Genomic DNA, 16,986 nt, shown 5'->3' on the forward strand with positions numbered 1-16,986 from the left:
GGCGTGGTGAATTGTTTGTATGAAACGTGGTGTGTAACCCGCGTATCTGCATCTGCGTGACCTACCCAAAGTATACAGCCTTGTAATGTAGGTGCATATGTCTAGTCTACATTTTGGCGAGATATCAATAAGGCACCTAACTTTCCTCGGAGAGTATTTGCATAATTTGAGGCGTGGTTCAGAAGTCATGTTAAGCCGGTGTTCCAGACTGCACTTGTTATTGGCCGTAAAAGGCTGTTAGTGAGATCTCTGAACGAAGAAATCAAATCATTATAGAAACAAAACGAAAAGCGAAACCTTTGGTCCTTGGGTGATAGAAGGACAAGCATCTGACAAAGATGGGAATCAGAAAAGATCACAATTCCAGCTGTGGCCTCAGATAGGAAACAGGTCTTCAAATCATCTGTGTATGAGTAAAGTACCGCTTTTTGCGATGCAGAGCGAGGTGGTCATTCGATCACTCGACGTATCAAAGATAGGACCTTTTATATTAGATAGGATCCTGGAAGGGACAGGGAGGTTGAATTGATTTTCATGAATAACGGGAATAGAAACAAAGATTGACAAGACCACTGTTTTCGGACTGTCCCAACCGCCAAATCACGGCAGAGTAAAATAAACCAGGCAGGAGCGGTTCATTTTCGAAACGTCAAATAAGAGACCTAATACACTGTATGAAAATGAACTCAAATGAACACTGACATAAATTGAAAAATTTTATTCGCAAAAAATATAGGGCTACTAGATTATTCAGGTCCCTTGTCAAATGTCCACTCCTGCCTTGTTAACTTTACTCTGCAATGGCCAAATATATGGTCTGTAACTTTAAAGTCATGAAGTTTTGACGTGATTGCATAGATTGAATGATAAAAACAATATTTTAGTGCGGGCATCACTGATTGCTAAAAAGCAACATGCCATACATATTCACGTTACAATAATGGTGGTCCAATAAATAGATTGGATTGTTGCTTATTCCACACTTCACAAGAGAAGAAAGAGCGATAGAGGCAAGTTTAAAATCGTATCGATTTCAGTTGCGTTAGGTTCAGTGGTAATTCAGCATTCAGGCAAATAACTACTTTCATTTATTATAGTAATAATGGAAAGCAAAGTAGTGGACAATCAGTCTAGGGAAGTGTTTGGAAATCAAGATGGAATTTCACCTTCAGTTGTATCGGCAAATCCATCGCCAGTTACAACATCGGTAAATATAACTCCAACTGATTCGCCAGATCAATCAGCAGATGCATCGATAATCATGGAAAGCGATGTAACGGTCAATTACTGTGAGAAATTGATTGAAGTTCCATCTCCAGCTGCTTCGCCAGATCAACCAAATAAAGCATCACCAGTTCAATCAACAGATGCATCGGTAGTCAATGAAGGCGATGTAACGGACAATTGCTGTGAGAAAGTGATTGAAGTTCCATTTCTAGCTGCTTCGCCATATCAATCAAATGAAGCATCTTCAGTTCAATCAACAGATGCTTCGGTAGTCAATGAAAGCGATGTAACGGTCAATTGCTGTGAGAAGGTGATTGAAGTTCCATCTCTACCTGCTTCGTCAGATCAATCAAATAAAGCATCACCAGTTCAATCAACAGATGCATCGGTAGTCAAGGAAAGCGATGTAACAGTCAACTGCTGTGAGAAAGTGATTGAAGTTCCAAATCTAGCTGCTTCTCCAGATCAATCAAATAAACCATCTTCAGTTCAATCCACAGATGCTTCGGCAGTCAAGGAAAGCGATGTCAACTGCTGTGAGAAGGTGATTGAAGTTCCATCTCTAGCTGCTTCGTCAGATCCATCAAATAAAGCATCTTTAGTTGAATCAACAGATGCTTCGGAAGTCAAGGAAATCGATGCACCGGTCAACTGCTGTGAGAAGGTGATTGAAGTTCCATCTCTAGCTGCTTCGTCAGATCAATCAAATAAAGCATCACCAGTTCAATCAACAGATGCATCGGTAGTCGATGAAAGCGATGTAACGGACAATTGCTGTGAGAAAGTGATTGAAGTTCCACCTCTAGCTGCTTCGCCAGATCAATCAAATAAAGCATCGCCAGTTCAATCGTTAGTTGCAACGCTCATCCAATCGTTATTAAGAATAGAAAGCAAAGCAATGGATAACGTGGATAATCAAAGTGTGGAATTGCATGAAATTCTATCTTCAGTGGCAAATTCGGTGTCAGATACGTCGGAAATGAAAACGCCAGTTTCGTTTGAAAACCCATCGGTAGCTGCTTCGTCTTATCAAGCAAAAAAAGCATCGCCAGATCAATTGTTAGCTGCAACGCTAATGGAATCGTTATTGACAAAGGAGAGTAAAGTAATGGATAATGTGGATAATGAACTTGAGGAATTGAATGATTTTCTATCTTTACTTGGATCATCGCCAATTACATCGGAAAATCCATCGACAGCTTCACCACCAGATCCATCGAAAGAGGCATTGCTGGATTCATTGTTGACTGCATCATTGGTGTTAATGGAAAGCAAAGCAGTGGACAATAAGTGTGAGGAAGTGCTTGAAATGCCATCCTCATTTGCAGATCCATTATCAGTTGTATCAGCAAATCCATCGCCAGTTACATCGGAAAGTCTAGCTACTTCGCCAGACCAATCGAAAAAAACATCGGCAGATCATTTGTTACCTGAAACACTAGATCGTTTGGCAGCTTTAGCTGCATCGCAAGAATCAGAAGATGCACCACTAGATCAAGTGTTGGCCGCAACGCTAGACCGATTATTAGCTTTAGCCGCAGTCAAAATTGCGAATGAGACATCACCAGATCAATCTTCAACAACATTGGTTCACCCAACATCATTGTCAAATCAATCGTCAGCAGTCCCATCGACCGGCGTCACCCAGAAGAAACAAAAAGCCAAGCAAAAGGCGTTGCTAAAAGTGGTTAAACGAGTAAAAAAAACATTGTGCACGCTCGCATTGTGGTCGTGTGAGGTATTTTTGTGATTTTTTTCAGATTTTTGTGTATCCGAGCTTATTGAATCTATTTGAAGTGCTAATTATTATGATAAAAAAAATATTCCGCTGAAAATAAAGTACGCAATCAATACTCAACCATCACACAATGATTCTTAAAATAAAAGTTATTGAAATGGAATTCATATCGAGCTAACGGGAACGCAGTTGTTTGCATAAAATTAATTGCATAAACCGAGTGATGAGAACGTGTTATTCAGTAAAAACATCTTTTTCACTTAACTTTTCCATAGTCAGCGGAAAATTAAATGAATTAATTGGGAAAAAATGAACTACAAAGTTTTTTAATGAAGAGTAATGCACAATGCAAACAATATTTTATTGCAAATCGGGAAGCTTAAAAATCTTTTTTAATTGAATTAGCTGGAAAAGTTTTGGTCGGTCTGAATGTAGTTGAATTTTTTTTTTGTTTGGCTTTCATTTCAAATAAAATCCGGAGTATACTTTCAAAAGAAGTGGTTACACGGTGTGATTGAATGGATTTTAATGAAACATGTGGAAACATTTGGATTCCGTGCCATTTGGTGCAGCGGAATCCCCGGCTCCTATGGCTATAGGTGGCTCAGAACTGTTTTGAGTTGTAATCGGTAGTGGTTGCGATTCTGATATCTATGGTATAGAAAATTGGTTCCATGGATGCAAGGGAAGGTGTTGAAGATTCATTGAAGTTCAGAAATGGCGATTTTTGGAAGGTCGAAATACATTTTCTAATTTCTCCTGCAAATTAAGGACCACATCTTCTCCAAAAATCTCCAAATCACAAAAAAAGGAATTTTCGAAAACGATCTGTGATCAAAGATTGCATCCGATTCTACAGTACTTTGCATGAAAATTTTCAACAAAATGTTATCAACTTTCAACAGTTACGAGCGCTCATGGTTATAGCAGACATTCGGAAAATCTTCTGAACTTCAACGAGTCTCCACTGACTTTCCTTGCACCTATGGAACCAATGTTTTGTACACCATTTCTATCATAATTGGAGCCACTACCGACTGCCACGTAAATCAGTTCTCCACTAAATGGTGCGGTTGAAAATCTAAAGATTTTGTTCAGGGTTCCAAGCATGTTCATTCACGGGTTTGATTAAAGTCTGTTCAACCGCACCGGACTATATTAGAACAACACATCTAACAATTACAATTTCGAGCTAATTACACTATCTGAATAGGAACATCGTTTGATAACATTGATCGAACTATGTCGAGTGGTGTCGAATCAATAGATGAAAGTCAGAAGTAAGAATGATTATAAAATCGCTCTTTTAACGTTGCTGTTGAGTTACCATCGTTTAAAAAAACGGAAAACTGTCACGTATGACATTTTTTATGGTAAGTGAACCGTAGAGTAAATAGGAAAGGATTTTATAAAAAATTTCTCATTGAAAATAAAGTTAGAAAGGCAACGCCGCAATTTTGTGGTAATAAAAGAGAGAGAGGGAGGCAGTAAAATGAAGTAGGTCAAATGGAAATGATAAATAAGTAGAAAGGTGAGCGACGTAGTTTCTTTTTTTAAATTCCATTCTACGATGTATCACTCACTCAAAGACACAAATTTAAACGTTTTATGTAGAGATGAACAAATATTAATTCATTGTCTTAATGGAGTCAATTTACTCACATTACCTAATTGCCTTATTTCTGCACGGAAAAGATACCACTTTTAAACTTTTAAGTCAGATAGTAATAAATATGCGAGATGATTGCAACGATTCGAAAACAGCAGATGATACACACGAACAGAGTATGTGGCAATATTACCGTGAATTTCTTATACGGCTTCAAGTTCGCTATTTTCAAATTTTTTTTCATGCTAAAAACATTTTGTAACACACGGAATAAACTTTGAAGCACCAACCACTTTAGACTTGAAAGTTTCTGCTTGTCGGTTTTTCCGCAGGAATAACTAATGAATTAATAGAGAAATATTTTAAAGAAACTTTCGTCTCTCATCTTCTATGTGACTGGATTAGAAACGACTGCATTTAAACACCCTTAAAATACCAGGTGAGAATGTACCAAGAAGCTTCGAAGCTGATGTTCTATTTGTCGTTTCCGCACTAGGGCTTTTCGTACTTTTTTTTTCAAAACAGGAGCTGGTTTAGTGATGTTGCAACAGTTCCTACATTTGTTGTTATTTTGACGATTTCAACAATTAAAAAATTTCAACACAGCGTTGCCCACGTAAAATTCGTGGCTGTTCTTTCTCTGATTTTTCCCAATTCGAAAGCCATTTCAATGGCAAATGAGAGAAACCAAGAAGAACAACTTAGATACGTAAGTGGGATTTTTGCATGTGCAATACAGTAGTGTTTTACTTATAATGTTCGATCATTTGCTATGTACAACGACGACAAAAATGTAAACTATCAGCCTGCAACATTGCATTTTTTTCATATTTTAGATTTGCTAGATGCCTAGAGTAGGAGGTAAGGACCGGACTGGCTACTAAAAGGTACTTCGGGAAATTTAGTACAAAGTAAAACTTGAAAAAGGCCCAAAAACTGAGGTCCAAACGCCAAATTCCCAGTGTAGCCAGTCCGATCCTTGCGAGGTGTACATGTTTCTTTCAGAGTCTGTAGGTGTATTGACAAGCTGTACCCTTCAACGTTTAAAATACACGGAAAAAACAATTTAAACACCCTGGGATATTCATTATTCAAACGGAATCGGAAATAAGAAACCAAAAATGCAGAAAAATTCATCGTTTCCAACTGCAATATAGGAAATGGATTTTGATTTTCAAATTGTCGAAATCGATCCTCCCACACCCCAGCTGTGCTATACTAATATCGATTGCTGCTTTGGGCTACGGTTTAGCATATTGAATATCGGTTTCGTAAATGATACGCTAAATTATAATTTGATTAATCATCAATCTGGTTCTATCCTCTATTCTCAACAAGGATAGCTCGTTCCACAAAGAACGAAGCTTTAAAAATAATTAAAAATTTCATTGTTGATTAGTTTTTGCCTATACATTGTTGTTAAGCGAATGTTATCTTTCCTTTCATCACAGGAAGACATATACCGATGTATTGTGAATTGTGATACATATATTGATTTCATCGCAATCGATTTCGATGCACAAAATTGACTTGCTCCATGCAGGCAATGCATAAAAGCTGAGCTTATATTACTAATTTTATTGAATTTGTTTTGTACTGAGAATCTCTTGGAGGAAGACATCCTCTTTCAACAAAAGCAATAACGAGATAGAGAAGATAAGATACACTTTACCTGATGATAGAAAACTTTCTGCTTTGCAGTCAAACAACGTAAACTTTTGAAGCTGAAAACACTCAAGTAATTTTCCTGGTATCAACAATTATGCTGCGTTTTCTGTTATTTGCCTGTGGTAGAAATTGGAATACAATGTAAAATACAGCAAGTTTTGTCCATCACAGTAATTCAAAATATTGCTATCGTGTTTGCAGACTGATAGGAAAATTATGGTATAGTCGCTCGGTGTGGAAAAACGCATATAGAATGTAAATTGGTAATGGCTTGAAAAATAATAGCGTGAACCGAAAACCTAACGGCAGCCTGATGATGCGCCTAATTCCTGCCCGAAATATAGCATTAAATCAATGAGAAGATTAGTTTTTCAATTATTTCCCGTACTAACCCCACAGACAAACAACGCTATAGAGAAAACCTGTCAGATAGAACCAAAAATATTCGTTACACTCAAAGCTATTATTCGCATAGAAATGTAAGCTGCTCTACGAAGTTGTTTAACAGACCAGCATTATATACACCTAAAACTGAAGTTGCATCATTGGATAATGCAATACAGTGTTTGGCATACAATGTTATTTTGTTGTTAATTCCCATACAAAGTACAGAGAAAATTTGTTTCTATGATACTTACATAGCATAATAAAGCGACGAAATGCAGTGAATGGTTGTGTGAATTGCAACTGAGAGTATTTACGTTTATTTGCAGGTGAAGTATTAGAGGTACTTAACTTCTGGCATGTACATTGAGTTCTGCATATAAAACTTTTTTAATCATCGCTGGAATTAGTTCTTTGATCTTTCCAAACAGCCATTGAGCTCATAACACTAAAATACTTTTGTTGTTCTCCAAGGTATGGAAAATGTTGGATTTCGAAACAAACATTGAAATTGTTTTAGAAAATTGTGGTTTTATGTACGGGATGGGTGTACAAGATGAATTTGGTAATCTGTTCTCCAACTCCAGAAAACGACCACGGACCTTTTTGTTCGTTTTTGTCTCTCGATAGTAATTAAAATAATTAAGTCGGTCCCTCAAGTTCGAAATTAATGAAATTATTAAAGTTTGATGGGATAATTCGATGTAAAAGAAAACAACAGGTGACCTTACAGCTTTTCGCGTTCATGCAAAAAATACATGAGCAATTCTTTAATGGACATATTATCAAAGAATATTCGAAAAAAGTTCTGATCACCATTCGAAACTACAACTTCTTTTGGAGAATTGACAATCCACTTCTTAAGTAATTATAGGTTTTAGGAATTGTACTAATCTACATTGAAACGATCTTAATTGGGTATGTTGCCCCCGAACTGTTAGCTAACAATAACTTTATTTTCTCTTCTTTTACATAAATCACGCCCGTGTGCACTTCGTTTCGGTTCATTCATATAGCACACTTGATCGTTGATGAATAACTACAGGAGTTATATCTAGGATCCGGTTTTTTTTAACCGAGTATTAACAATAGGCTCGTCATATGTTATCCACAACGACGATAAGAATAAACGATGGGCTTTCTTTAGGGTTCTCTTAATATAACAAAATGTATTTCAAAACTAATAAAGTAAAAGATTTGGTACCAAGAAGTAGAAATGTGCTTGATCTATTGAAAAGATAGATTTTGTTTAAATTGCATCTGCATTCTGCATGTAATACTTCACACCTACAACAGAATTTGAGACGAGACGTTATTTTCAATTACAAAGCAGGAGAAAACTCGTTGTTACACATGCAGTGGAGAGATTTAGGAGTACCGAGTATTCATGAAAGCTTCCATGATTGCCAATAAGTTCTAGAATTTCGTAATGAAAATTCACGAAAATTGGAGAAAAATTTCTCGGAAATAGGCTGTTGTGCCGAAAATAGTTATTTGTTTACAATAGGATATTCCAACAAGACCCAGAACAAAGCGAGTGCCGTAAATACCTCGAATTGGAAATATCTGCTTTTCCCCGAGGTGAATAATAGTAATTTAGATAACTAGGTATATAAAAGAGTACAAGCAGAGTTTTCATATGAATTTTGTTGATTTAAAGCGAAGCGAGGTCCATAAACACACGAAAGAAGTGCTTATATTAGATTAATCACTTCTGTCCACATGTTTATTTAGACACTTGGGGAGTTATTGCATGAGCCGAAGGCGAATGTTATAACCCCAAGTGTCTAAATAAACATTTGGACAGAGGTGAATACGCTATTTTATCTACCGACGGCGAAATAATAGCACTTGTTCACCTAGGTAGATAAAAACTTAAAACATGAAAAGTACGGTTTTCGATGCACGCAGAATGTAAACCGCATTCCGATAGTGCTAGGTGTGATTTACCTTATTTCTCCCCTCACATCCGTGGGTAGAAAGTATGACTTTACTCACTGCAACTGTCACTTTGTTTATGTTGTCAAAAATGTAATTGATTTGTTTTGTTTATGTAGAGAAACGATAGATCGCACCTGTTATTTTCTTCCAGAGTTGGACATAAGAAAATTATGCTTTGTTAGTCTATGACAGTTCGGGGACGAAAATGTCTTTTTTCTACCGTGTCAAAACAACAGGGGCGAAAATAGACATTTTCTCCACCGGTGTGTCTTTGTTTTAGTTTTGAAAAATATTGGAATGTTTTTGTTTCGTGGGGGAATCACACCTGACACATATGAAAATTTCTATTTTCTATCCCATCGATGAAAGTGCTGAGAAAGTAGAAATTTTCTCGCCTGAATGGTCATTTTCTCAAGGCCTTTTGGGTGTAAAAAAAAAGATTAATCACACCGCACACACGAAAATCGTTTGTTCTTTTTTCAACAAAATTTTCCGAATTCGGCAATCTCAGCTACGAATCACTGGATGTAGAATAATTACCACCACAAAACACCTACATTACAGACGGCTACATATTCACAGCGTCCTTAATGACTTTTTAATGAAATTTTAACACAAACAAATCAATTTGGGCAAACTGGCAAAACGATAATTTAATGTGATTTTTGTTGTGCGTTCTTTTTTTTCGTTTTACGCTTTGGGTATTTGAACTTTGCATAAACTCTTGAACAGCAATCAAAGTCTCATTATATCACAATGTGTCTGAATACATTATGAGCCGTGTGTACACACAGAGCTACCGTTCTTTTTATTTTCGGTGAGCGTTTATATATTAGCAAATGATCCCGCTAACCGAATTTAATCCATTTGAAAATGCTATTTTGTGCGTACGCAGGAAGATTAGGCATCAGTCGGTTGCTGTTTTGTTGTTGAAATGCTTGAAACTAATATACAACTTTTTCGATATCCATCTAATCTGCATTGATTAATTTTAGATGCCAAGTCACATAAAATATAATTAAGAAATTCGAATCAGGACGACACAAAAAGTGTTCAGTTAATAATGAAATTTTATGCAATTCTGTGACGAAATTGAACTGTTTCTTGCCTACTCATTATTCAACAAGAGCGAAGTTTTGCGGCCAGAGCGAAGAGAGTTGAACATCACGTTTTTCATGTTTGCGAGGTGTAATTAATCGTTTTTCTACACGAAACAAAAAACCTCAATTAGAGCCATGCCATTTTGAAAACCAAACCAAAGGTGACAGTTCGGAGAAGGAAATGTCTCTTTTTTGCCCCGACAAAAATCATTACGTCTCGATAGGCTAGAGCACAGAATCGGTCGACCGAGGTCAAAAAACTTCATTACCTGAAACTTCAGGTCCAGTCAGTTTTCGATTTTTGGAGAAACGTGATCTGACCTGAGCCTAAATCCTGAATTTCTGAAAGCCGTCAGGTTTCAGGTTGACTTGAAATTTTCATACAAATTGTCAGTTATACCTGTCAGGTCAGGTTAAAATTTTTAGAATAAGATTCATGTAATCCTGACCTGTATCTAGCCTCAGCAGCAGCTAAAGTACTTTCAATATAAGGATGCTAGTCTTAGCTTTATGTCTGTGCATGTTAAGCGAATCATGAGAGAAATGTAACCCCTTTTTACATAGAAAACACAATTACATTTTTCTTATGATTCGCTTGTTATGTTCATGTACGAGGCTAATACTAGTTCTCTTATTTTGATAACTGCCTCTTAAGTCAGAATGACGAATGTTAATGGTTTTTATTGCAGTTAACATTTGAATCGTACTACAGTCTTTCAGGACTGCAACAGTGTCCAGGCAATATGGTTTGTGTCGTACATGGTATGCAACAGTCCATTGCATCACAGAATTGCATAACTGAATGAATGACAGTCCGAGGCGAAGCCGAGATTTGACAACACATCGTGTGTGATAATATACCTTCATACGATTCGTGTTGCATAAATAACTATTGGAAAACCATAATCCGAAAAATATCTCATCAAATTTGTATTTCTTTTGACGAAGCTGAAGGGTTTGTTGCCATATTTCCTGTGTGTTAATTTACCGGATGGTAGAACCGCCAAAACAAAATCGGATACATATTTAAGTCTTTCTTAAATTTATACACCCATTCTGCAGTGTCAGTTGCTGTCTGTGTATAAAAAGTACATGAGAAAATAGCGCTATAACCCCCGGCAGAAATCTATGGGATTTATTCTTTTGCAACTTTTTAAGTCTACCAATTTTTTTCAACAAATTAAATCGTTCAGACCTAATAATCCTATCCTTTCAACCTAAATTAAAAGTACTATTACGAACAATGTTCACTGAATATTGAGCACATTTTTCTGCCACTGACTCCACCTCACATTTTTTAAACTGTCTATTGTCCTAATCCACCATATCACGCTCTATTTTCCATTTTACACAACCTCATTTCGTCGATATTCGCGCATAACTTAGTGAATAGCTTTCACATAAACATGATACACTCATTGTTAAAACATTCGAATGCAAAATACAACAATTGGACATTCATGTTACGAGAAGAATTTCACGTGAGCTGGAGCATACGGCCCGTAAATGTTCAAATCGAAAATGAATATGTCTCGTCTGGCGGAAATTTTGCTGGCATTGTCAAGTGGTATGTTATGTACGGAAAGAGATATTTTCGTAATAAAACATTCTTCGGAACAAAAAGAGAATTATTCGAGAATCGTTTGAAGAAGCACAAAAAACAATAAGAAATATAAAATGTTGTACATCGTTAGCTGATACAAAAGACCCGGGCGTTCATTGTGAGTGAAGTGGTTCATGACAACAAATTCTAAAAGGTACCACTCCACCTTCATTCTTCTGGCTTCGATAAAAATGTGCTGGATACGTGAGAGCTGCTAGTTTGATGATTTAACACATGTGATTTGTGCGATATGTGAATGCAACTCACTTTCTCGTCGATGGGAAGGTCAGGTATCATGTTTTCTTGTAAGCGTATGTAATCACGCAACAAAGGAATTTATCCAATAATTCTTTGAAGAAAAAGAAGAGATGAAAAAGCTGTGGAAGTGTTCTCTCGACAGTACACCAATCACATCGCACTCTAGCTGCACGTTTTACTTTTAATCTTCGTATAAGACCTGGAGGATTATTGACCCCACTAATAACTCTGCAATTTACTTCTCTATCTAATAGTGACTCTGTGTGAGTGAATCGGGGTATTTATTTCTAAAATATCGCTGTAACGTAAGATTGGTAGATTTATTACATTTCAGTCAGCACATAAATAACGTCCAAACGGTTTTATCCACTTCTAGAATTTAGCACTCTGAAACAGCTCTTAACATTAATCCACTTTACTCAAACAATCGCAAATTTGAAAGAAACACTACGTCTCTGTGTATAGAATATAACATTGTACTTAGAGAGAGCATAGAATACTTGAATCGGTATTTGTATAGAATAGTTATACCTAATGTGTGGGCGTATAAACATAGCTGAAAGATATTTATTTGATATTTTTTTATATTCGCATGCATAAATCTTGATGCGAACAGTTAATACATAAATTAGGTCACTACTGGTAACAGTTACAGCCGTACTTAAGATATAATATAAATAAAATGTCTTTTCATCTAGCCAAAATGGTCTTAGCCCTGTACGACGGTACGACGGGCTATCCGACAAGAGTGGAACAAATACTTTTACATGCGTCGAAAGCCGTACTTTTCATGTTTCAACCCAAGTAAGAATAAAAGTCTCAAAGGTTCGAAAAGAGACGTCTCACGGTCACAAATCCTTTGTATTGTGAGACGTGAGACGTCTCTTTTCGAACCTTTGAGGCTTTTATTTTTACTCGGGAATCACTACTTTCAACGACCTCAGCATGTAATAATCATTTATGTAATCTTTCCATCACTAGGGAAAACCCTTTATTATGTCGCTCGTAAAGTAATAGTATATTTCAACATACCCCAATACACACAAGATGTGTGTGCACGCGCGGGCGAAGCCCAAGCGAAAACACACATCGAGTGTGTATTGGGGTATTTTGAAAGATATTTTTCTGTAATAGTGAGAGTGTGTTGGTGCATTCCTTCCTAACCGTTACTTTCCTTCTCGACCGTTTACTTTCCCTACCGACCGATTCATATCACAGCTCACCAATACACTCTCACGTATACATAAAAATATATTTTGACCTGATCTGATTTTACCTAAAACTGATGAAGGTTGGACAACGGCAGTCACAGAGAACGGACGTGTTTATGCGTTGCTCTCTAAAAGTGTTTCTTTTGTGTGGCTGTGTGTGAATTCATTTTCGATTTTGTCTAATTTCTGTGCCAACTTTTACGGCTTTGGTGTTTTTATTTTGCTGTAATGTTTAAATGGTGAAATTATTTTAAAGGTTTTATTAACGAAGTCAAAGTGTTGTTCTCGTAGGTCATTTTCTCTTTGATCAATAAAGTCGTTCTCGCCTCATTGTGCGATATCAACAATTGTGTTATTTCCTTTGTTATTTAACATGTGCTTCGTGGCGTCGGTTTACGGATTAACAATCGACTCTACCAGAAGCTAATGCTAAATTACGTGCTCGATTAATGTACGAAAATGACACATTGCCGTATGGCATCTGGCAGTCAATTTTAGTGCAGGTAAGGTACAAACGCTTCGGGTTCTCATTTGACACCCCAAAACCACATAGCAAATTTTTACAAATTTGCTGTGGTACAATCCCAAGATACAGAAACTATCTTGTACTCCAAAATGACCGCGAGGTTTAACAGATCTATTGATTGATACGTTGTATGGATGTCAAGGGATATGACGAAATACGAATCATTCAGACGCTACAACCTGCAACGCCAGAACGAGTTCAGTCACATGGTGGCATGGCGATTTATACGAAGAGGCAACTCATGGCCTATGGTGATTAGACACTTGCTATTACCTAAAACTAATAGCCGTAACCGTAACAAAGTCGGAAATATCAAAAAACCCAACATTCGCTTTCTCCATAAAAGAAACCATATCGACATAATGTCAATAGTAGAAAGAGCTACAACATGACAATGTTGATAGCGCCATCTTTGGGAAAATGTACAGGTCAATTAGTGATGGTTGTGGTATTCGCATACCACCCACGGCTTGGAGAATTCACAACGTATGGGACGTTAACACACGGTCGATTTGTGAACAATCTAAGTCGGGAGAGATATGATGTAAAATCACAGTCCATATGATCAAGAGACTTGTACAATAGCACAACAGGCCCATCTGAGGCTTAGGTGCTGGGCTTACACCCTCCCATCTAATCTAATCTAATCTAATCTACCTAAAACTGATCGTTTGTAATCAGGTCTAGGTCTGACCTGATCTGAAAGTTGACAGGTTCAGGTGAAATTTGTGTATGAAAAATTCGGGCTACCTGAAACCTGACCTGACAGGCTTGGTCAAAAACCAGGTTCAGGGCGATTCAGGTTGTTTTCTGAAGTTAGCTAACCTGAAATTTCAGTTGAAACTGAGCTATTCCAAGTTCTAGTTATAAAACATCATCTATTAATGTACATGCGCCCACACTTTTTTCCTTTGAAAATACCGTCATATTGCGTAGTCAATGACTAGTCGATGAAAAAAAATTTACTGGCGCATATTCATAGCAACAAGGAACTGGCGATGACCTCCTATTATCAAGTTCGTATTTAGTAAAATTTGTGGAAAATCATAGGTTTAACGAATGAAGATTTTCCATATGTCAAGCATTACACGATACTTTGAACCTCGCCTTTAACATGTTCATATTGTGATACGCTAAGCTTACCGGTTTCGCAAAAGGTTAGATTAGAAGTATATCCAGCACAACAAATTAAATTGCATGAATAATATATTTGGAATATAAAGTTTTGATTCTGTTTAGATAATTTCTTTTGATATAGAAAATGTAGAGAATTGGTTATAAAGGAGCAGGTGCAGAATTTGATCATAAAAATTCGTTCGACCAAACATTTTTTTTTATCTTGTAATTAAGTTAGACATTTTTCAGATGTTATTTTTAACCGATGCAGATTTATATTCTGTGCAAAAAGTTATTCAATCATATGCTTGAAATATTTTTCGTTGATTTGATGTCGTCATTCGAAAAATTCATTTTTTTCCGAAACCAAACAGAATCTTCACATTTTCGAGTGATGATTGTCTTATGGTGTTCCAATAAATCCTGACGCAAATGAGATACAGGGAACGTCGGTGATATTTGGACAATATTTTGCTTCAGGTGTTTTTCAGCTGGTCCGCTCATACAGACTGAAGTGTTTATATACTTGCTTTTACGGTTGAAATATTAAAAAGTTTAGTTTGTATGAGAGGACCAGCTGAAAAACAGCAGTCAATTTTGGACGTCATGCGGTTGACACATCCAAGGTAAATATAAATACTGAAGGTAACGCAAATCCTCAGGGAATAGCAATAAATGCGGACCCCAAGTTAGTTAGTTAGTTTAGTTTATTTATTTATGTCATAATATGAGTAAGGCCTGTGAGCCTTTTTTAGTACATATTACAGTAGGATGTCAATCAACGCAAGATTAATAATTAAAAATTAAATTAAAGTTCCGGGTGAATACAAGAATTGTTATGTTGCATCCGTGACGTTTGGCGCGATTATGTTGTTGGAAGTGTGTTGTATAGTATTGAGTTTTGGCATGTGTTGCAACCTAACAAAGTAAATTTGACTTGTGTCCAACATTATAAAAACTATGTGTCCGTGTGTTCTTGCGGATTTGCGTTACCTTTAGTATTTATATGCTTTGGACACATCACTTGCCACACTAAAAATTCCCCACACCTTACAAATTTAATTTTGGTGAATTTCTTTGTACGGAGGTGTGTTCCCACGTATCTAATAGAATTACGATCTGCATGACCTCCCAAAAGTTTCTTCTTAAATACCTTGAACCATCTTATTCGTAGCGAAGGTCTTACTCTCCTCTGTCTATTGCGTTCTTTTGTAAAATATAAAAATATTTCCACAAGAACTATGTATAGGTATCGAGCTAGCTACATTCATCCTACGGGCTTCGTTTTCTATCAAATTGTACGGCATTTGAATTTTACGATCTGAAATGAAATGATGTCATTCGTTACCTGGACGATAGTAAAGTTCTATTACATCAATCCATGTTGTTCAATTGTATCATATACAGAAAATAGAAGCAGTAAAACGAAAATAGCACCGTAGCCATAAATGGACATTTTTTGTCCACAGCCGTAAACCGCATTTAATGCAAATAAAAATGACCGACGACAAATGGTTTGCCAATTTCATTCCAGCCGATGGATTGTTAGATATGCTGGATCGTACAAAATTTCGTTTCGGAATCAAATGAAATAGCAAAATGATGTAGGCATTCCGCTGTGCTATCATTTTTCTGAATCAGTTGCATAAACTTAACTCAAATAAACTTTGTACGTGCTGACCGTTCTGCAGTTTTATTTGATCCACATCGAATGTCAAGTGTGGAATGGAAGAAATCAAAAGAGAGAGGCTACTGTTATGTAATGGAATTCATGTGGAACGAAATACGACGATGCAAACAAACAACTTCCACGAAAAGCAAAAACTTATCTTCAGTTAAGTTCATGTCTGCAACTTTCAGACATTTTCCCACTTATTGACTTCAAAGCTTATAACATTCAAATTACTTATATCACAATTAATATAGAGCCGCCATCCATACACAATACGCCCCCATAACAAATCCATTTTCTCATTTCAAAAAGCTTTTTCCACAACTTTGCTTTCATCAATTAAGTCGTCGTCCCTTCTGCGAAATAACTTTCAAATGCTTGATAGACACACACAGTTTTCGATCGCAGAACATTTTCCAGCCAGTAATAAAATTGATTAGTCATCCTCCTTAATTGCGATACACTATACACTAGCATCCCACTTCATTATAATAAAGTCATAGAAAGTGTATTATAGCCTTGGGTTCATCCATTTGAAGGAACGAACATCTATATGTAGTGAGTTAGAACAGGGGGTCAACTCACGTTGACACGACCGTATATTAGGTTTACACAAGACAGCATATTTATCTGTACATAAAGTGTACATAACGGACGAAAATCGTCCTCATTAGCGTCGTTGGTTGGGTGCAGAATAGATACATATAATATCAAGAAAAGATACTAAAACTCCGCTTATAGCCGAACCTTTACTGGAGTGAATTTAATTCCAAAAAATCTTCGTACAGTCAGAAGCATTTAAATTTGAGGATTTTTCAAAAAAGAATTTCGAGACAATTTTTTTTTCTTATTTTCTTTCCTAAAAATACATAAGCCCTGACTCAGCTTCGAAAAATCTCAAATGAAAATATTTTTTTTTTTTGTTTAAATTGA

General features: G+C 36.5%; 2 protein-coding genes across 2 annotated transcripts in view; one reads left to right on the forward strand and one right to left on the reverse strand.

Moving 5' to 3' along the window:
• Nucleotides 1-16,986, reverse strand: part of LOC119071040 (somatostatin receptor type 2-like) — a 48,122-nt gene that overhangs the window by 28,925 nt on the left and 2,211 nt on the right. The gene's annotated exons all lie outside the window — the stretch shown is intronic.
• On the forward strand, nucleotides 1,103-2,977 carry LOC119070712 (uncharacterized protein YMR317W-like). The gene has a single exon (XM_037175165.1). The coding sequence runs from the start codon at nucleotides 1,103-1,105 to the stop codon at nucleotides 2,975-2,977; it is 1,875 nt and encodes a 624-aa protein (XP_037031060.1).

The sequence above is a fragment of the Bradysia coprophila genome (genome assembly GCF_014529535.1).
Source record: "Bradysia coprophila strain Holo2 chromosome IV unlocalized genomic scaffold, BU_Bcop_v1 contig_106, whole genome shotgun sequence".
Lineage (NCBI taxonomy): Eukaryota > Metazoa > Arthropoda > Insecta > Diptera > Sciaridae > Bradysia > Bradysia coprophila.

Coding starts and splice junctions, on each gene's coding strand:
- LOC119070712 (XM_037175165.1), top strand. CDS start 1,103: ATGGAAAGCAAAGTAGTGGACAATCAGTCTAGGGAAGTGTTTGGAAAT.